The 23,004-nt window shown below is 38.4% G+C and overlaps 1 protein-coding gene across 6 annotated transcripts in view; it reads left to right on the top strand.

The window, feature by feature from the left end:
• Nucleotides 1-23,004, top strand: part of LOC126351268 (histone demethylase UTY) — a 310,863-nt gene that overhangs the window by 268,259 nt on the left and 19,600 nt on the right. For all 6 annotated transcript variants that reach the window (XM_050002588.1, XM_050002589.1, XM_050002590.1 and 3 more), the window contains one exon: nucleotides 8,571-8,781. In XM_050002588.1, the coding sequence (XP_049858545.1) occupies nucleotides 8,571-8,781 (211 nt within the window). The remainder of the gene's footprint in view (nucleotides 1-8,570; nucleotides 8,782-23,004) is intronic.

The raw sequence follows: 23,004 nt of genomic DNA on the forward strand, positions 1-23,004 counted from the left end.
GTCACCAAATTCTTGGGACTTATGTTTGACAGAAAACTGTGTTGGTCTTCCCACGTCTTATATCTTTCATGTGGCTGTCTGCGATTCCGCAACACCCCCCGTGTTCTGAGTGGTACCTCCTGGGGAGCTGAGTGGTCCTCCTCGGCTTACATCGCACCTTAGTGGAAGCATAGTTTACTCCTCTGATGGCCGCCTATTCTTCGACGTCTCAACTCTGTCCACCACCATGGATTGTGTTTAGTGTCTGTAGCTTTTTACACCAGCCCTGTGGAGAGCCTTTGTGCTGAGAGTGCTGAACCTCCACTGTCTGATTTGTGAGCTGTCCTTCTGAGTCGTTACACAAGTCATCTGTCTTCCATGCCTGCTCATCTGATCCATGCCCTTTTTTTTCCCGATGCCTTCTTGGATTTAGGGTATGCAGGCAGACCTTCTTCTCTACTATCACTGGGAGTCTGCTTCAGTCCACTGCTACATTCCCTTTCCTTCCAATTTCCTAAAACTTTCTTGACAAATGGGGGTACGGCACCACCTTGGTTTTGCCCCTGGACCTGCCTTCTCCATGACCTTTGACCTTCGCCAACTTCCCGAGGATAGTACCCCCCCCCCCCCCCCCCCCCCCAAATAGTTTATTGTCTGGCATTTGCTGCTCTGTGTGCACCAACGGAGGATGCCACATTTATTTACACTGATGGCTCAAAGACCACATTTGGTGTTGGGAGTGCGTATATTGTTGGCGACACCCTTATTAGATTTCGGCTTCCCGACCAACGTTTGGTTTCTATTACAGAGCTTTATGCTGTTCTCCAGACTATTCAATATATCTGTCGCCATTAGCAGATAGAGTATATTATATGCCCGGATTCACTCAGCTCTCTTCTCAACCTCCAAGCTCTTTATCCCATCTACCCTCTCATCCACCAGATTCAGGACTGCCTCCACATGCTCCACTTGGGTGACGTCTCTGTGGCATTCCTCTGGATGCCGGGGCATGTTGGTATCTGCGGAAATGAGGCAGCCTATGAAGCGGCAAAGACTGCAGTCTCTCTTCCTCGCCCCACTGTTTGCATGGTTCCCTTTGCTGATCTACGGACCATTTTGTGTCGTCGTGTTGCTCTTTTATGGCACACACATTGGTCTGCACTTCCTAAAAATAAATTATGTGTCATAAAACTTTTTCCCTGTGCTTGGACCTCTTCTTCCCAGCCTTGTCATCAGGAGGAGGTAATTTTAACTAGACTCTGGGTAGGGCTTTATAGCCACCGACATCTTTTAAGTGGCGATCCTCCTCCACTTTTTCCCCATTGCTCTCAACCGTGAACAGTGAGACACCTTTTCCTTCAGTGCCCTTATTTTAATCTGCTATGTGTCCATTTACAGTTGTTTCCTGATATATCTTCCCTTTTAGAAGATGTCCAAGATTTCCTTCTTTTTTTTTAGTTTCCCTTCTTTTTGAGTTTCACTCTAATTGCTGCTGATTTAAAATTCAGTTTTTTACCCTTCACACAGAATGGGCATTTATGACCATAACAGTTTTGCGCCGTAAAACCATAAAGAAGAAAGACTAGTGCTTGAAGATAGATACAAACTGTTCCCTGAAAGTCTACTTAGAAAGTTTGTAGAACTAACTTTAAGTTGTGAACCTATGTACACAGTGAACCTCTGTGCATCACTCACATAGGGATCATGAAAAGATCAACTAATGACACCATGTTACACAATCATTCTTCTTATTCTTTGTATGTGAATGGAATGGGCAAAAGCCATAAAAACTTGTACAGTGGGAAGCACTTTCTGCCATGCACCTCACAATGATTTGCAGAGTATGGATGTACATGGCAATGTGAATCACAAGATGCCAGCATGTTTGTCTGAATACATTAGGTCATTACATATTTTGATGTAACATCTATTAAATGTTACAGTATGGTAAAGGATGTGGTGACCACCACCATCACCACCAGTATCACCATCCAAAAAATTTACGACATTAATAATGTTTGTGCGTCTTTTACAAATGTCTCTGGGGATTTGTTTCTCCCAAATATTTGGAGCTCTTTCCCTGTTCCAGTTATCTCTGGTTTATAAATGAAGGAAGTCCTTTCATATGGCTATACCACTCCAGTCTTTTGAGCTTTGTCATATCAGTGGGGCTCAATCCCAAACAAAGCTGCTGTCATGTTTATTTATTTACATGTCAAGTTCCATAGGACCAAATGTCCAAGGTCATGGGACGTGTCAGTACATGAAATTACAACATAAAAGCAATAACAGATAAAAATAAAGTGTTAATGAACCCAATAATAGTCAGTCCATAAGTCTAAGTAAACACAATCAACAATACAACAACCATAAGATTAATTTTTCAAGGGACTCCTCGACAGAATAGGAGGACAGACCCATGAGGAAACTTTTCAGTTTTGGTTTGAAAGTGTGTAGATTACTGCTAAGATTTTTAAAATCGAGTGGTAGCCTATTGAAAATGGATGCAGCAGTATACTGAACTCCTTTCTGCACAAGAGTTAGGGAAGTCCAATCCAAATGCAGGTTTGATTTCTGCCAAGTATTAACTGAGTTAAAGTTGCTAATTCTTGGGAATAAGCTGACATTGTTAGCAAGAAATGACAGTAAGGAGTATATATATTGAGAGGTCAGTGTCAAAATACCCAGACTCTTGAACAGGGGTCGACAAGAGGTTTGTGAACTTACACCACTTATTGCCTGAACCACCCATTATATCCATTTAGAATGGGAAGAGTTACCCCAAAATATAATACCATATGACGTAAGCGAATGAAAATAAGCAAAGTAGATTAATTTTTGTGTCAAATGATCACTCACTTGAGATATCTTTCGAATAGTAAAAATGGTAGCATTAAACTTTGAATTAACTTCTGAGTGTGGGCTTTCCACGACAGTTTACTATCTATCTGAACACATAGAAATTTGAACTGTTCAGTTTCACTAATCATATACCAATTCTGTGAAATTAAAATGTCAGGTTTTGTTGAATTGTGTGTTAGAAACTGTGAAAACTGAGTCTCACTGTGATTTAGCATTAGTTTATTTTCTACAAGCCACAAACTTGGGTCGTGAACTGCACTATTTGGTACTGTGCCAATGTTTCACACAACATCCATTACTACTAAGCTAGTGTCATCAGCAAACAGAAATATTTTAGTTACCCATAATACTATAGGCCATATCATTTATATAAATGAGGAACAGGAGTGGCCCCAACACTGATCCCTGGTGCACCCCCCACATGACTGTACCCCCAATCAGGCCCCACATCACAATCATTCTCAGTAAGAGGTGAACCAATTATGAGCTGCTCCTAGCTGTCCCCGTATTCTGTAATGGTCCAACTTCTGGAGCAATATTTTGTGATCAACACAATCAAACACCTTAGTTAAATCAAAAAATATGCTTAGTGTTCAAACAGTTGTTAGACGACTTCTAAAGCAGAACTGTACTTTGCATAGCAAAACGTGTGATACAAAATGATAAATTATCCTTACATACACAGCCTTTTCAATTACTTCAGCAAACACTGATGGCATAGAAATAGTTCTAAAATTGTCTACATTATCCCTTTCTCCCTTTTTATAAAGCGGCTTTACTGCTGAGTACTTTAATTGTTCAGGAAACTGACCATTCCTAAAGTAAAAATTACAAATATGGCTAAATACGTATATGTTCAGCACAGTGCTTTAATATTCTCCTAGGCACTCCACCACATCCATGAGAGTCCTTAGGCTTCAGTGATTTAAATATTGACTCAATCTCCCCCTTGTCTGTATCACAGAGAACGATTTCGGACATCAATCTCGGCAAGGCTATTGCCAAGAAAGTTAGACGAAACTCTGTGGAAACTAAATTTTTATTTAATTCACCAGCAATTCTCAGAAAATGATTTTTAGATATTGTACATATGTCTGATTTATTAGTGACAGAAATATTTTTACTACGAACTGACTTTATATCGTTGACCTTGAGATGATGACCAGACACTTCCTTCGCAACTAAGCGTATTGTTTTAATTTTATCCTGTGAATTAGCTATTCTTTTTGCATACCACATACTCATTGCCTACCTAATAACATTTTTAAGCACCATACAATACTATTTGTAATGGGCTACTCTAGCTCGATTGTGACTGCTTCTAACATTTTGATATAATTCCCGCTTTGTTCTACGTGATATCCTTATCCCTGTAGTCAGCCACCTGGGCTGCCTATTACTGCTAGTACCCCATTTAGAATGTTCTAATGGAAAGCAACTCTCAAAGAGCATGAGAAATGTTTTAAGAAAAGCATTATATTTATCATCTGTGTGATCGGCACTATAAACATCCCGTCACTCATGTTTCTTGACAAGACTTGAAAAACTCTCTATTGCTGTTGGATTATCTTTCCTACGTAGTTTGTAATTATATGTGACATTTGTTTGAGTACAAAAGCTTTTTAGTGTTAAAATTTGCACATCATAGCCTGAAAGGCCATTCACCCTTTTACTAACAGAATGCCCATCTAGTAATGAAGAATGAATAAAAATATTGTCTATGGCTGTGCTACTGTTGCCTTGCACCCTAGTTGGAAAAAAACACAGTCTGCATCAGATCATATGAATTTAGGAGATCTACCAACATCCTTTTTCTTGCACCATCATATACAAAATTTATATTGAAGTCACCTCATAAAGCTAATTTCTGGTACTTCCTAAAAAGTGAATCAAGAACCCTCTCTAGCTTGAGCAGAAATGCTCTGAAGTCAGGGTGAGGGGACTGATAAACAACAACAATTAGAAGTTTAGTTTTACTAAATTCAACTGCCCCTTCACAACATTCAAATATCTGTTCAGTGCAGTGCCATGATACATCTATGGACTCACATGGAATACTGTTTTTTACGTATGTAGTCACTCCCCCACCACACAAGGAACACCTTGAAAAACACCCAGCTAATCTGTATCCTGGTAAAGGAAGCCTCTGAATTGTGAAGTTATCTTTTTTATGTTAAGTTTCCTGGTCATTAAATGATAGAAACATTTCAGATGCTGGCTGGTGCATTCACTATTGCCATTTACAACTAATTTATGAAAACTGCGACAAGATGTGTTTTGTAAAGTGCGATCTTTGAAGTTAATGCTAAAGTTCTGTCCCACAAACATACAGGGGTCGTAATTCTGAAGTCATACCTGAAAGAGTAATAACAAGGTCATTGGATAGGCTGTGAACCTTATTTTTTGCATCACCATTGAGATGGCCATAAAAAGCATCAATGCAAAGCATTGGTGGTAGCTTGGAAATTCCAGCAGGACAGAGTTCCCATACATTTAGGAACCAGTCCAGCATTAAAGTTTGAGTCATTCATCTCTTCTCATGATTTCAAATCATAACAACAGGGGGGCAGCCTTTCATTTTTATGGGTCTTGGGGCTTGTTTTCCACTTGAAGATTAAGACATAGGAAGTTTGTGACCATTTGCTGTGATTGCCAGTATTTCAGATATGCTCATTTTTCACACCCTGGTGTGTTGATGGTAGCTTTTATTGTCCCCATCTCATCAGTTGTATAGTTACATGGCATATGAAATGAAACTGACATTTCATCAGTGTATTGCCCATTTGGCCAATAGAAAAATTCTTCCCTTTGTGAAGTGTGATGACATACCATCAAAATTCTTTTAAGTTTTTTCTCAAAATCCTGTGGAAGTTTTTGGAATACTGTTTTACTTGTGTTGTAGAAATAAGCCACCCTGTTTCATGAAACAGTCAGTCCCTCCATGGCTAGCATTAAACTCTTGCCTTGGTATCTTAAGAACTGCAGATACTTCTTTTACTTTGTTTTGTATGTTGTCACTAGTCATAGGTTGCTCATTCTTCCTCCTTTCATGGACAAATTTGAAAAATTTAACAACATTGGGCTGTCTTCCTTTGTGAAGGCCAGTGAAGTTCTTTCTGATAGTGGTAGTTGCAAATAACCCCAATTTCTGCTTCTTCCATAAGCAAACATTACTCTCATCTACAACACTTGAGAGTAGCATCATAAAATGTTCTCTGTTTGCCTTCCATTTTGTTGCTACCTATTGCAAACACACTACACAGCAATAGGCCAACAAAAATGTAATGAAGTTGAGAACTACAACTAGTTCCTTACCACTCCATCCCAATGTACTGCAATCTCTTCTATAAGTATCCATCTTTTGATTTGCAGCTCCTTGTATTGGCGGTGTTTGCAGTTAAAAATTTTTTGGGTTTTGAGGTCCATCATGTACTCAAAACACCGTTTTTCTAAGTACTCAAACATGTTTCGGCACCACTGTGCCATCATCAGTGGTGCCGAAACATGCGCTGTTTATATTTGTAAAGTTCCTTTAATGTGTTAAATAGTGTGTTCATTTAAGACCTGTTTTCCTTCTACTATTGCCTTCTGTATATGGAAGTTTTCCTCAATGGTCAGTTTGCTGTGTAGAATGTGGCTGGGTTTTAGTATTCTTAAGTCTGTTTCTATTGTGGTTGGGTGGTGGTTGTTGGCTATAAGGTGGTCAGCAAATGTGCTATGGGAGCTGTTGCTTTTTAAAGCTCTGAGATGTTCCGAATATTTTGTTTTGAAGTCTCTGCATGTTTGTCCTATGTATATGTTATATAAGATTAATGGAGAGAATTCACGTTGCCTCACCATCAGTTTCTTGTGTTCAGCTTTCATTCTGATCTCCTTAATATTGCAAGGACTGATTTTTATGGCATTTAATAAGGACAGATAATGTTGCTTCTAAATAAATAACAATTCATTAATAGTCTTTTGGTACTAGGGACTCAATGTGCTAGAGACTCTACTAGATAACATTTCTACTCTGTCCACAATGCAATTGGAGTTATACTTATCTATAAAGTTAATCAGACACAATAAAACACATAGCACATGGAACACATATCAAAGCTACACAGTAGTGTGTTCAAAAACACATTTAATTACAGGTGTAGTGACTTCTCGCACTAAAGGGAAATATAAAATTGGGTCATAAGTGTTATATGACAACTGGACCAGAAGGCATTCATCATGTCACAATATAATACCTTCAGCTAGTAAATATTCCATTTCGTTAAACATCTGACTCAGTTTCTGTCACTTTTGGCAACCACTGCTATGTCTCTAACAACAATTTTGATTTTTTGACTGTTACGAGTTAGTTCCTTACTTCCGTGATTGCCTGTTAAGTATACAAATAAAATAGGATTGTTGTCACTCTGAAATTGTGGCTTACACCTTTTCTTCTTTTGAATTTGTGTACAATTCTATCAATTCCTTATTAGTCTGATTTGTGTAAAGAGAATTGGCTACATTTCTATGCCTGAGTTTGATGAAACTACACTTTCTAAGAATGGAATTATTTTATTCCATTCAGCAGAATCAAAAGCCCTCTTTAAATTTATGAGTGCAATGTAACGTATGTTTTCTTGTTTTTCCGAAATAGGGTCTCTTATTGTTAACCATAGTACCAGCAACACTTGTAAAACGAAAATGGTTCTATTTGAATGTACTTCCATTCTGTGATAAAATAATCTTTTGCGTATTCCTGAGACATTTGGCAGAAGATGAATTCTGCAATAATTTTACATCTATCTGTTCTTTTTTGGATGTGAGCTAAATACATTGTACAGTTATTGCTCCACTCTTTGACCTGATGTCTGTAGGAGATCCACTGGTATTTGATGATTTGTTGCTTCCAGATTGTACGAAGATTTTTGAAATCCAGATACAGGAATTAAGTCTTTTCAAAAATCTTCTTGCACTGTATCCTCATTCCTCAGTTAGAGTAATTTCTTCTGGCCAGTTATTTTCTGCCTTCATTACCTTTTTACCTTCTTTCATCTCTATATAATTTTGGTTCTTCTTTCTCTAAAATGACTGTTTATCTAATTTCTTAGTTTATTGTACATATTTATGCCTGTAAGTTTGCAATTCATTAAATTAGTAATATCCTATTTCCTGTTCTGATGTGTTGCATATCCTGTTCAGGGGTACGTATAACACCACACTGATACCACTTTGTGTAAGAATGCAGGGTAACATTGGTGCTCAATGCATAATCAATTATTACTGTAGTGTTTTTCAGTACTTGATGCTGTTCCATTCTTTGGCTTCTGGAAGCAGCTGAAAAAGTCTCATGTAGATTTCCAAAGTGCATGATATATTCCACTGTTGTGTTAATAAAATGTGTGTTCCAAAATAGTCACATAAAAATTGAGAATGGAATCCAGTGTGATATATAATGTTGGAAGAAAATAGTAGATATAACAAAATGAAAACTGAAGTTCTTGGGCTTTCTCTATTTAATGAGGTTTCAGGGAACTGGATTTTTCAACATTGTGTGGGATTTTAACGCATGCAGCCACAATGCTGTGGTACTTAATTATTCATTAAAATGTTTAATTAATGCAGTAGCAGAAGCTACACACTTTTTTCCTTCTTGCTTGTAAAGTACAACATAAAATTGTTTGTGTACATTAAAGATATCCTTGAAATTTCTCTTCTGTGACTGTTGTTTTAGTTTATTTAATTTTTTTCAGGTTGTGTTCATTGGGTTCAGGCTGTTGGATGGTGCAACAACATTGCATGGAATGTTGGCCCACTGACTGCAAGGCAGTATCAGTTGGCTATAGAACGCTATGAGTGGAATAAACTTCAAAGTTTCAAAAGTATTGTTCCAATGGTCCATCTTTCTTGGAACCTCGCACGCAATATTAAGGTTTCTGATCCTAAACTTTTTGAGTTGATCAAGTAAGTATTTACATGTATATATGTGTTGAGGATAACACATCAGTTTATACATAAAACTTACTAGTCACATAGAAGATTTAATCTTATGTCTTTCATATTCTAACCAGTGAAATGTGTGCTTGGAAAGGTAGTGTGCTCACTGAAACTACTCTTATATTTCTTTCCATGGTTTAACCATAATATGAAATGTAAAAACATTGATTCTATTAGTAATTTTCCATTTGTCATGAGTAAAAGAATAGCTTATATAGTCCGTCAGTAAACTGAAGAGTGAGCGAGCAAGCCCCCACTCTGTCAACCCAGCTACGTCACAAGCCGCACCTACAGGCTGTTTCACAACGTAATACCGACCCAGCTGCGGTGCGCACTTTAAATCTGTGCCAGCGCCGTATACAGATATGTCGTGGCTGTGTTTATTTTTAGACAAATGTGTTAAAACCATAAGGAATACAAAAAAACGATAGCTTCTTTCGTAACGCAAAATTATAGAATAAATAATATTAACATAAAAACGGTAGTCTGGATTCTACTACAAACATAGGACCGAATGGCTGTTCATGTGAATGTATGTTCCTCTATTACTATTCGTAAAACGAACCCCATATAATGCAATCAATATGTAGAATTTAAGGCTTGTTCCTACTTTGTGTTTCTACTAAAAGGTAGAAGTTTTCTTTGAAGGACTGCATTGAAACGTAGCGAGGTGGTGCAGTGGCCAGCACAGTGGACTCGTATTCGGGAGGACGACGGTTCAATCCTGTGTCGGGCCATCCTGATATAGGTTTCCCGTGATTTCCAAAAATGCTCCAGGAAAATGCTGGGATGGTTCCTGTGAAAAGGCACGGCCAATTTCCTTCCCCATCCTTCCCTAATCCGATGAGACCGATGACCTTGCTATCTGGTCTCCTCCCCCAAACAACCCAACCCCAACCTAACTGCATTGAAACTTAACAATTCTTGCAACACAAAGAGTGTTTAAAAAGTAAGCAGAAATTTATAATTTTGTGTGTTGTATTAGTCCGATTGGCTCTACTTTTTTATCACTCTCTTCAAAAACATGTCCCAAAAGTATGTGTACAATGTTATGCGTATTGGGTATTTACTCTGTTGTCAGCTGTCAAAAAGATTACATGTGTTGTGGTAGCATCAACGAATATTTGTTTTGTATGAAAATAGATAAGTGAACCTGCATTAAATTTTGTTATAAGAATGGAATAAAGTGTATGAAACTTTTAGAAATATTAAATATTGCTTTTGGTGAACCAGTTAGAGTAAACCAAGGGCATACAAGTGGTACAAAAATTTCAAAGCAGGCCTTAAAGAACAGTGGTTTTACAAGCATGGATGAGATTAAAAATGCACAGTTAAGAGACCTATAAACTATCCCAAAGAAACAGTTTGTAAAGTGTTTCGGGAATTGGAAAAAGCACTGGCATAAGTGTACAGTATGTGATGAGTAATATTTTGAAGAGGATAACATTACTGTACATTAACAAATAAAGTTCTTACCAAAAAAACAAAATTAATATGTGAACGCACCTCGTACGTCAAGCTTTTTGCTTAGAAGTCCAGAATCGGTGTACATGTTTCAAAGAAAATTTCAGCAGTGTTTGAAATAGCTATTGGGCACATGTTTTAAGCAATTTGTCTTAGAATCAGCTGAATAGTGACCGAGATAGAGATTTAGTGTTCCATAAGCATCAAAGGTTTTACATGATTTTGAAACTGTCTTATAACGATGGGTTTTCTCCCAAAATTATTAGTTTACCTTCGTGGCGATTCCAGTAAACCATGCAGCTTATTTTCACGTTCCTTCCTTATGCGTCCTATTGCACGAGGCTGACATTAGCATAAATTGCCGCCCTTTGGTTGGGACTGGTAACATTATTATAGTTATAGTTCTTTTTGGGTCACCCCTTTAATACACGCTGTAATAACGTTAGAGATGACTGAACACTTGTTACTCCGCAAATACCTCCTCTTCTTCATATTCTACACATTTTCTTGCAATGCTATACCATTATCCATCTCCTCCAGATATCGAAGCATACAAAGTTATATACAAAGTTAACTGACTGACAATGGGCAACTAAGATTCCATGAACAGAAACGACGTATATCACCGCACGCCGATCTACACCGCTAGACAGGTAACGGGCAACAGATTTTTGGTGCCCGTGTATGCTGGTGGCAGTGTTCTTCCGGGAAAGGCCATTTCCCCCACCAAAAGCATTGTTCGCTCTTCAGTTTACAGACAGACTATACTGTTCTGCTCCAAAGCACAATGCTGACAGAATCATCTGACATACCCTTTGTGTGATCAGGCTGTAACGTTCATGCACTTTTAGGCTTTGCCAGAGGAAGACTAGTTTCTATAAATTTTGGATTCGTTGATTGTTTAGTTAGTTAGGTACATGTTCCATGGATCATTTGTATGATTAATCATAATGGAGTGGAGTGAGTCGTTTTACATTTTCATTACACATTCGTGGGATTTATCTTTCCCTGTTTTAATTTTTTATGGGACTGGCCTACTGGAAATTTAGCTATTTTAGTAAACTCATTGAGCTTGATGATGTCTGTCCATTTCTTAAACAGTGGAAAAATCTGGGATGGTATTACGATATGAATTAAGAGTAGATTGCTAGTCACTGCATAGTGGAAGCACTTCGTTGTGGATAGCCACATTTAAAAGTAGATATCTGAATATGTAGCTATTGGACTAAGTCCTTCATCGGATATAAAAACAACCAAACAAACACACATACACCACACACACACACACACACACACACACACACACACACACACACACACACACACACAACCATACAAAGAATTTTGTGTGGCAGCTAAACATCCAATTGTCTACTTTTAAAATAGCTTTTCACTGCTCGTTGCTGCCTCTTTCTGGTGAGTAGCAGTCTTTCCTAATTCACATTTGCTGTCCGTTTGTTGTTACTAGTTGACACCTCTCTCACACTTCACTGCTATGTCCTGTATGTTAGATTTTGCTTGCACCCTGATCTGTTATTCAGCATCTAACTTTATTACACCTTTTCTCTTTTTCATCTTATTCAGAGTTCTCCTCTACCATTTTTGGTGATGTCCATTTCTATTATTTATTATTATATAATTTTCTGGCACTTGACTTAATGCCATTTGAATTCTTGCTTCCCATTACAGCTTTGTTAAGTCTGAATTACAATCTCTTAATTTAGTATACTTTTTTTAATGTTTTTTGTTCCTGAACAAACCTGTCTTTTAACTCAGTATGTGTTTGGGGATGATAGGATGGAGATGTTATGCAGGAGGGTGGCCAAAAATCTGTCTAGCCATAGCACTCATTTAAATGACTTTTCTCTTTATCCAAGCCAAGGACTTGACTTTATTTACGACTGCTTAAAAAGTATTATTGAACTTCATGTTATTGTATACAGAATAGGTTTTCAGATATGTGAGTGGCTCAAATGATTCCCTAAGCAATAGAAACCAGTATGTTATTCTCAAAGGTGATTAGAGCTCATTAGGTTCAAGGGTATCATCAGGAGTGCTACAGAGAAATGTGATAGGACCACTCTTGTTTGGATGGTTTAGATAGAAATATTATTTGTTGTGAAGTATGGCAGCTTGTTATTGAAGATTTAGTCTAGGTACAATGTTGCAAAGCGATATGGAACAGCACAAGCACCTAATGTCCCTAATAGGGAAGGCAAATGGTCAGCTTCAATTTATTGGGAGAATGTTAGGAAAGTGTAGCTCATTTACAAAGAAGACTGTGTATAGAACATTGGTGTGACCCACTCTTGAGTACTGCTCAAATGTTTAGAATCCCTACCAGATTGGAGTAAAGGAAGACATCAAAGCAATTCAAAAGCATGCTGCTAGACTTGTTACTCGTAAGTTTGATCAGCATGTGAATATTATGGAGGTGCTATGTGAATTCTAATCCATAGAGGGGAGATAATGTTGTTTTCATGAAATACTATTGAGAAAATTTAGAGAAAACAGCATTTGAAGTTGACTACAGTACAATTCTATTGCTGCCATCATACATCGTGCTGAAGGACAGTAAAGACTAAATAAGAGATTTCAGGCTAGTACAGCATAGACAGTCATTTTCCCTCGCTGCATATGCGAGTGGAACAAGGAGGGGAGGGAATGGGAGATGAGGACTAGTAATGGTACAAGGTATCCTCAGCCATGCACCACGTGGTGGGTAATTCTCTCAGCTGTTTAAACTTACCCTTTGTCGTATAGGTTACTGAAGGAAAACATCTGTTGTGTTGTTTTTTAGACCTGACCTTTTTTTATTTTTGAATGTTTTTTCCCAGAATTTTTTGTGGAGAGATAACTGAATATAATAGTCATGATTTTCACACTGCATTGTATAAAATAAAATTCAAAAACGTTTGCCGTAAATGTAACAGCCACTGTCTTCCAAAGTAAAAAGTACTGACTGCTGAGATTGGCATTCTGCGACTCAGTGTCTCCGCTTTAATTTTTGTTTTTTAAAATACCTCAGTAGGACCTGCTGTCTGCTTCTTACATCAAAAAATTATTATGGTTCAGTCTATAGTTTGTAATTAACATTGTAACTTGTGTCCACATGTAAAACTGCTAATGGTAAACTTACTATACAAAATATTAGTCATCCCATTAAGGGAGCACACTGGTCACCTTAGAGTGCTGTAAATTTTGTACAACTGGTACCAGGTGATCATGTGACCCTCCCATCATAAGTTCAAAATGATGGCTGTGATAAGGAAAGAACAGCTTAAGTCTTTTTGGACATGTACGAAATGATATTAGTTGATTACTTCAGCCATGTAGAGACCATGGATGCTGCCATTTATTGTGCCAGACAGAAACAATTGGAGGAGGCGATTTGGAGGAAGTGACTGGGATTGCTTTCCAGTGACCACATATAGTTGCGATTAAGTGTGATTGCACAATGGACTGTATTGAAGCAGCCTCCATACAGCCTGGATTCTCACCAAGCAATTTCATCTCTTTGGACCAGTGAACGAGCATCTGGCTGGTTGCCACTTCATAACAAATGCCAATATTCAAGAGGCTGCTGTTAAGAGACTCCTATATTTATACTCCAACTTGAAAAACTCTAGTTGCAACAGATTGTTTTACTAATGTAACAAATATGTAGACAACCATGGTGTTTACATGAGAAGTTGTTTCCCAGTGCCTCGATAAATTTTGTGTATTTCTTTGATTTCATGAATAAATTTCTTCTTACAGAGGATTTGTTACATTAGTTTTCCAACCACCCTTGTATAAATGTCATTTCTCACTGAAATAAATGAGGGGAAAACTCAACAAATATTTCATTGCTGACAGTTTGCTCGAAGTCTTCAGCATCTCCTGATTGAGAAGTGGGGGTCCTGTAGAGAAAGAAGTAGTGTACACATTGTACATTACTTCTTGTCATAATTAAATGACAGTACATATTAAGAGGACAGACCAATAGCAAACTCACAGAAGAAGTGATGTGCAATGGATAGGAACAAACAGAAATAATTTTTGTTCTCACAAGGGAAGTATGCATCCAACTGGTCATCAGTATTGCTCATCTTTCACACAATTTTCATACATATTTACATGAAACAAATGATGCTCTAGTATGAAGTACTTTTTGGGCATTTTAGAGTAATCTAGATTCAAAAGTTTTATGATTCAGGAGGACGATGATTCAATCCTGTGTCAGGCCATTCTGATTTAGGTTTTCCATGATTTCCCTAAAGTGCGCCAGGTAAATGCTGGGATAGTTCCTTTGAAAGGGCACCGCAGATTTCCTTCCCCATCCTTTTCTCATCCGATGGGACCGAATCAACCAGCTAACAACAAGAATGATAACAACAATAACCATCATAATCATCATAATACTACATTTATATCAAAGTATAATAAGGAATCTTGATGAAATGATTATTTATCGATACTTTCATGAATGTATCACAGTTAAGTCATTCTGAGCTGTAACAGCTTCAAGTAATATGCTATCTGTTTGCAATACTTTCAGGAATGTATCAATGAATAAACATTCATTTCATCATGATTCTTTCTTATACCTTGATTAAACTTCACCACAAATGTATTATTATTCCGTTTCCAAGAAACATGGTTCATTGTAGTGATGCAAGTCTTGATGGTAGATTATTTTAAACAAAGATTATTGTAAAAAACCTTTTACAAAAAACCTAGTTTCTTGCAGTAAAGTAAAAGAAACACAAGAACAAATGCCTTTATGAAAGTGTCATTTTGATGTATGTTGACCACAATTGGGTAAGCAGTGTATTTTACACTTCCAGCTACAAGGGAGAAAATCACACTTCATGACTAAATTATTGTGAATAAGCATCCTCCATAGTGCATAGTGTAAAATTTACTTGAGAAGTAGCTAATAGATGCCTTCCAATACACGAATAAAACTCACCAAAACTGACTCGGAGATCAGGGGCTTTTAACTTAATCACAAACCAGAAATCTCATTTAATTTATGCTAAAATATTCACTCCATTATTTGATCTTCATCGAGATAGAAAATTGCAATGAGTCACACATTTTGATGAATAATTTATTTCAGTATAACTGTTTTCAGGCAGGCCCATTCTCACATAACAGTGAGGATTTCTTGTACAGTTTCACATTTATATCCTACAATATAATAGAATATTTGTGGTTTACAAAAGCTTTTACAATTTAAACAAGATGTGTACATTTTACTGACTAGAGGAGAGGTTTTACTTCACACACTACAACATAGAGGCCTGCTTAATTAACACATTGACATGTATCTATGTGCTTGACTAAGGGCAACGTGGCAGACGCATATGTTGACATCTGACTTCATTGGCTATAGAATACTGTATTGTGGTATTCACTGTATAATGCAAATATTCATATCCTTTGCCTAGATCTTGAAGGTACCTATACATTTAATTTGTAAAACTAGTGGCAATGAACACCCCAGTCATTTTCATTTTTCCCCCTTTTTCTTGACTCATTAATAAAGCTAAATTATGGCAGTAATATACTCTCTCTATCAACAGAAATTACAGGAAATAGATGAATTATTGTAGGACATTGTTTTAAAGTTAAGTAACAGAATGTTCCTACAAATTTTCATCCACCTATAATTTTGTTTTAACGGAGAAATTATGCATTCTATCATAAGTGAGCTTTGTTAGTCAGTCAACAAGAAATACTAAATATTATGTTGCCAAACAGAGGAAAAATACTGGGCCGTACATTGCCATTAGTTCTAAAAATTTAAATCTGTAGGTTAGAGTTCTACTCGGCACATAGAGGACACACTGACCTGAGCACAGTCAAATTTAAGAGGAGACTGAAAAATAGACTGTTGGATATTTTCTAGCTATTGGCCAGATCCTTTACGAGGACCAGGGGTAGAGAGGGGGAGGGATAGCAGTGTAGGGCTTCAGGAAGGTGGTGTATTGTAACATGTGGAAATGTGCAGTGAGATGGCAGGGATAGAAATATTCTTCCCACTCCCCTCACAATGGTACTTTGTCAACCACTCAACATATGCAATAGCTTTGTATGTCCCTGTTTAACCCCTGCTTTGGTATGTTTGCTGATCACATTCAACGCCTCACCCAATCCCTTGCCACATGGTCCATATCACTGTAAAAGAGCTAGATGCAAGAACTGTATCATGCATGTTCCCATTACCACCTACTCCAGGCCTGTCACATCCATGTACTCTACCAATTTAACTGCAACACTGTGTGCCACACTTCGTGAGCATGTCCACTAATCAGCTATCTGTTAGCAAACTGTGCCAAGAGACAGCTGGCCTTTACATTTGCTGAACATGCTGCACAGCACAGTGTGCTTGTCTTAGTGAATCAAACAATGGAAAATACAAGACAGAATGTAACAATATTATTAAAAGAATAATTGCTACACGCCATATATGGGAGTTGCTGAGCCACAGATACGCACAACAAAAAGACTGTCAGAAAGTGAGAAGGTCTTTGTCAGAAAACAGAACACACACACACACACACACACACACACACACACACACACACACACACACACACACACACACATGTAAACGTGACTCTCACAAACATGACCACAGTCTCTGGCTGCTTAGGCCAGACTGAGAGCAGCAGCCCATGATGGGGGTTAAGGAGGAGGCTGGGGAAGGGATGGCAGGGGACGGTAAAATGTTGCTTGTGAGTAATGTGACGTCACTGAGAGGATCTCTACTCTCGGAGATCTACACCTTCAGCCTATTATCCACAACCTATCCTCCTATAGAAAAGATACCAACCATTTCCTTCTCCAACTCTTTGCAGTTCCTGTATTCTTCGCAGTTCCTGTTGCTTTGCCACATGGTGCCCTGATTGTCACTGTTGATGCCACCTCACTTTACACTAACATCCCTAATGCCCATGTCGTTACTGCTACTGAATACTACCTTTCCCAACACCCAACATATTCCAAACCTATAACCTTGTTCCTAGTCGCCATGACCAACTACATCCTCACCCACAATTACTTGGCCTTTGAAAGCGTTACCTACAAACAAATCTGGGGTACAGCAGTGGGCATGTGCATGGCACCATTTTATGACAACCTGTTCATGGATCATTTAGAGAATCCTTCCTAAACACTCAGAATTCCAAACCTTGCATCTGGTTATGATTCACTGATGACATCTTCATGTGATATGGATCAAGTGTGAGGACGTCCTATCCACATTCCTCCAGAACCTCAATGCTTCTCCCCCATTTGCTTCACCTGGCCCAACTCAACCCCCCAAACCATCTTCCTCGGCATTGACCTCCACCTCAAAGATGGCCACCTGTGTCCCTATCAAATCTACCAACCATCAGCAATACCTCCACTTCAACAGCTGCCACCAATTTCATACCAATATGTTCCCCATCCATACAGCCTAGCCACTCAAGGCCGTCGCATCTGCAATGATGAGCAGTCCCTCTCGAAATATACTGAGGGTCTGACAGAAGCCTTTACAGACCATAAATACTCTCCCAACGTTGTACAAAGACAGATCTCCTGTGCCTTGTCTCACCAGTCTCCCACCACCTTCCATAGTCCCATCGTCCAGTCACAGAGGGGCATTCTCCTCGTGTCTCAGTACCACATAGGATTGGAGCAAAATCACATTCTCCATCAGGCTTTTGACTACCTTTTGTTGTGCCTAGAAACGAGAAATGTCCTACCCATGTCCTTTCCACCTCTCCAACAGTGGCATTCTGCCACTCACCAGCCTACACAATATCTTCATGTATCCCTACACATCCCCTGCTTCCAACCCTTTGCCTCATGGCTCATCATCCTGTAATAGATTAGATGAAAGACCTGTACCATACATCCTCCAACCACTACCTACTCCACTCTGGTCACAAGCATCACCTATTCCATCAGAGGCAGGGCTACCTGTGGAATCAGTTATGTGATGTACAATCTAAGCTGCAACCACTATGCTGTGTTCTATGTGGGAATGACGGCTAAGAAGCTGTCTGTCCGCGTAGATGGCCACCAGCAAACTGTGGCCAAGAAACAGCTGGACCATCCCATTGCTGATCATGCAGCTCAACATGACATTCTTCATTTCAGTGACTGCTTTACAGGCTGTGTCACATTGACCCTTCCCACTAGCACCAGATTTTCTGAATTTCACAGGTGGGAACTCTCCCTGCAACCTCATAACTTTCCTGGCCTCAACCTTCATTATCCATTGCCCTCACTCATCCAGCCCCTTCCCTGTTCCCATTCCAGCACCACACAGCCCTCAGTTCCATCAATGCACCCACTGTCTTTTTACTTCTCCCCTTTTCCACTATCCCCACCCCACTGTTAGCCTCCGTCTAATCTCCTGACTGCAGCTAGCTGCCCTACCTTCTCTCCACCACACCTTATTCCTGTATGCTCCCACAAGCAGCACTTACTGACCCCCTGCCATACTCTGCTATCCTTCCCCCTCCTCTCCCCAGCCTCCTCCTTACCTCCCACCAACCAGTTGCTTCCCCCATCATGCTCTGCTGCTCGTAGTCTGGCCACGGCAGCTAGGGACTGTGGTTTTGTGGTTTTTGTGTGTGTGTGTGTGTGTGTGTGTGTGTGTGTGTGTGTGTGTGTGTGTGTGTGTGTGTGTTTTGTCTATTTTCGGTGAAGTCGTTGTTCAGTAGAACAAAAAACCAGTCCAAGTTGCAAATTTTTATCTTTGTATTCATCTGATAACTAATATCGTGCAGAGACCCATTTTCAAATCATCATAGCAAACTTTAAAATGTCATTTCCAAAGATGTCAAACATGTACAATGAACATTTACAGTGTGTACTTTTGTGTGCACGCTCTAAATGTTCATTGCAAATTGTTGACCTCTTCGGATACGCCATTTTAGACTTTGCTATGATGATTTGAAAATGTCTCTTGGCCTGGAACTAGTCATTGAATGAATAAAAAAATTTAAAAAAATTGCAATGTGGACTAGTTTTCTGTTCTATTGATTAACAGAAATTGCTGACCCAAACTACCCTCGTGTGCTGGAAGTTCACTTTCTGACAGTCTTTTTGTTGTGCCTACTTGGAACTCGGCATTTCTGCTGTATGGTGAGTAGCAATTTTGTGACTTAAGTGAATGCATTACAGCCCGTACCATTTGGATCCATCCCACCAATACCAGATTTTCTGAACTGCACTCGTGGGAACACTCAGTAAAACACATACTTTCTTCTCATAGCCCCTCTGACCCATCTTACACTAATGCCTAGTGAATTTGTGGGTAGGGACATGTTATTTATTATAACTGTTTTCAGTGCTGCTTTGAACTGAAAGCAGGTTGGGCTAGGGTTTGCAACACCAATCTGCCTCACACAATAACAAAACATTCTCCAGCGGGTCTTGACTGAAAGTCCTCATGCTTCAATAATTAAAACCAATTTTTTTCATCAGTTCCAAAAGAACATCAGTGATCTTATTATAGTTTGCCACAAACTTAAATTTTTTGTCCTATCTCTCCCTGTTCTTAACTCCAACTTTCTACTTTTTCATTTCCTATAATGCATTATACCACATTTCAATATGTGGTGACTAGAGAAATGGCAAACTGATAAGAGTTGTCATCTTGTGGATAATAATGGAAGCTGTTTAGTGAATCGAACAAGCACCATATCCTTTCAACAAATTCTGCAGTGTATATTGCTTCTGCAGGTAAAATATTAAATGCTACATAGTTCTCAATAACTGCAGCCACTTGTGAGTAAGCTTGGCTGCAGCTGCCTTAACTTCCATTTTTAGTAAAAGAATCCTTAATATCAAAATGATTCCTCTGCAGTTTTGCCAAAGTCTTAAACATTTTCTGCTGATCCAGGACAAAAGCCAAATGAATAAATTCAAAAGTGGCCTCTTTTTGATACCCAAATTGTATTTTATTTCTTTCGAGTACATTTCTAGTATTCTTTAATAGTTGTGGGACATCATAAATCACTGCAAATAAGTTCATCACTGACTAAAAAGTGAAATGAACTGAATTCAGTAAATTTCTCATTGTGCGGTTCCTTCAGTGCTCTCTGCTTGGTTGAAGCCTGGTCACAAACTGTGCAAACTATCATCAGCTCTGTTTCTCGCAGTTGCCTTGGGACATAGATAATGAGGACTTCTATAAAGTAGTACTTGAAACAGAGTTCTGATGAAGTTATGTGTGGCAACCTGCTTCCAATGTTTATGTATGCCTCTGACCACAAACATTAATGTGTAGTTTGCATACAAATTTTACCTTCTTAAAGTCCTACATCCAGAAAACCTGAAATTAGTTACTTCTTTGCATCATAATACAACGCTCTCTCTCTCCAAAGACATATCATCGAACAAAGCACAATATTTATCATTGTTGTTCACTGCTTCAACGTCTGCTTGTGTTACATTCATTACTGCAGGATTCCAGCCCAGCTCAAAATGTACAGCAGATCACGGGAGTTTTAAATGCCTGGCAGAAGAAAGGGGAAAATGAACTGACAAATATTTGTATAGCCAAGGGCTTTGCTTGTGTAAGGACAGAGCAGATACCTTGCTCTCAGATGTTCATCACCTAGCATTTTCTGATTGGTCAATGTATGTTAATTGCATGACTGTGAAATGTCTGGCGACAGAATTTAAATAGTTTTATATGAAGGAGAAAGTACTGCTGTCACTTAAATCTGTAAATGTTTTTAATTAATATTTCTCATTATGTAGCTTTGCTTTAAGTTTTGATACCCTAGTTAAAGTATTCACATGAATCTTGTACATTTTTTAATTTTATGGGACAAAAGTCTGCTTTTGAAACCCCCCCCCCCCCTTACCCAAAACCCCACTTTGGCCATTAAAAGGTGTTTTGGATAAGAATGTGTGCTCACCACCTGTAGATTCATTTTGAGAGGAAACAAAAAAATTACAAAGTGTATCACTCAAAGAATTACTCTGTTCAGCAAACTAGTGCTTGATAATTCATTAACAGCAGTTTCACTTCCAGTATTAACAGCTGTATAGTGAACACTTGCCACTGCACATGTTGTGCTTGGTAGTACATTAGCACCAATTTCACCTAGTCCACTTCTGAAATTAGTACCTGCATAAAGAACATCTGTCGGACATTTTCGAAACACACACATGTTCGGCTACACCTGGTTTATGGATAAAGTCTTTTTCGGAAAAAATGTTCCTCACAAACAAAAATAGTAGCATAGTTCACATCAGGTGACAGCTCACAAACATTTTTTTTCCAATTTAGAAGCAACTCTTGAGGTTTTCTGGGAAACCTGTAGAAGTATTAGTTATTAGCTTTATCTGTTGAAGCTGTGTGATATCCAGATGAACAGCCCAATAATTAGTGGGAGTATTTCTGTGTCAGTTTTTGTGTTGAAGACTCTGAAAATGCAAATTCTTGATTACATTCACTAGAACAACTTTGAAATCACATCACACCTATTTACATAAACAAACAAACACCACACAGCTTAATTTGTGATAGAAGGTAATACATTTTATTTATATGTAGTTAAAATTCTGTAAGCTAAATATCTTATTTCAGTTTTGAATGAGGACTTTTTTTCAGCAGGAGTTTTGTCCGGTTCCATGCTGAAAGTTACATAATTTAAGTGTAAAAATCCTGTTTTAGCAAAAATATAATCAAATATAATTTGCAGTATACGATATGAAATGAGAAAGACTGTAAAAACAGCCAAACCTGCAGACTACACTACAGAATGACACAATAAAACCAGCCATTTTGGACAGATCTCATTGGACAGTTATGTAGGCTTCCAGCAGCCACTTGCTTGATGACACCATTTACCCTCTACTGCCTGTAGTGTCTGGAAGGAACTAATAAACATGTTTCCAGTTTTTTTCATTTAGCTGTCACACCCATGGGCAGCATACAGCATCTTCCTCCACCCTACCCTACTGTTCCTCCCCTCTCTGCCCCATAGTTCTTCTAGACCCCCACTCCCCCCCAACCATCTACCCAACAGTTCTTCTGGACCCTCACCACCCACACCATCCGAGATCACTACTCACAGTGTCCAAAGATGGCACTGGCAGAGAGAGAGAGAGAGAGAGAGAGAGAGAGAGAGAGAGAGAGAGTTTTGATTGGATGAAGAACTTCCATCAGATAGCTAAAAATAACCACCAATCTGCTTTCAAATGCAGCTATCTGCTGCTCAGTGCCTCCTCTATGCAATGAGTAGCAATCAGTACTACTCACAATGGTATTCCAGTGTGGATTTTCCATTATTAATATTTTTCATTATTAATCTTCACGGAGTTGGGCAATGAATAAGAATATTCATATTATAAAGAAAACAACATAATATTTGTAGATGTATTTCATCACTGTGCCATTATGTTCTTTGGTACAACCAACCAAGTCACTAAGATGATGTATGCAGATGTAAACGTAGCAGAATTGAACACATTTGTCTGTCTGCCACATTGCCCTGAGTCTAACTTATGGTTCAGTATGTCACACATCAGCGAAGCAGATCTTCATATTGTAATGTATAAAATAAAACTTATATACTGAGAAGTAAAATATGTAGACCTTGCATATAGTGAAAAGCTTTTTTAAGCTATAAAATCACAGATATTCTGTTACATTGCAGGACATAATTTTGAAATTTGTACAATAAATCCTTGTTGTCATCTGACAGTGGGCATAGGCCCAAAACT

Source organism: Schistocerca gregaria, chromosome 1 (genome assembly GCF_023897955.1).
Source record: "Schistocerca gregaria isolate iqSchGreg1 chromosome 1, iqSchGreg1.2, whole genome shotgun sequence".
NCBI lineage: Eukaryota > Metazoa > Arthropoda > Insecta > Orthoptera > Acrididae > Schistocerca > Schistocerca gregaria.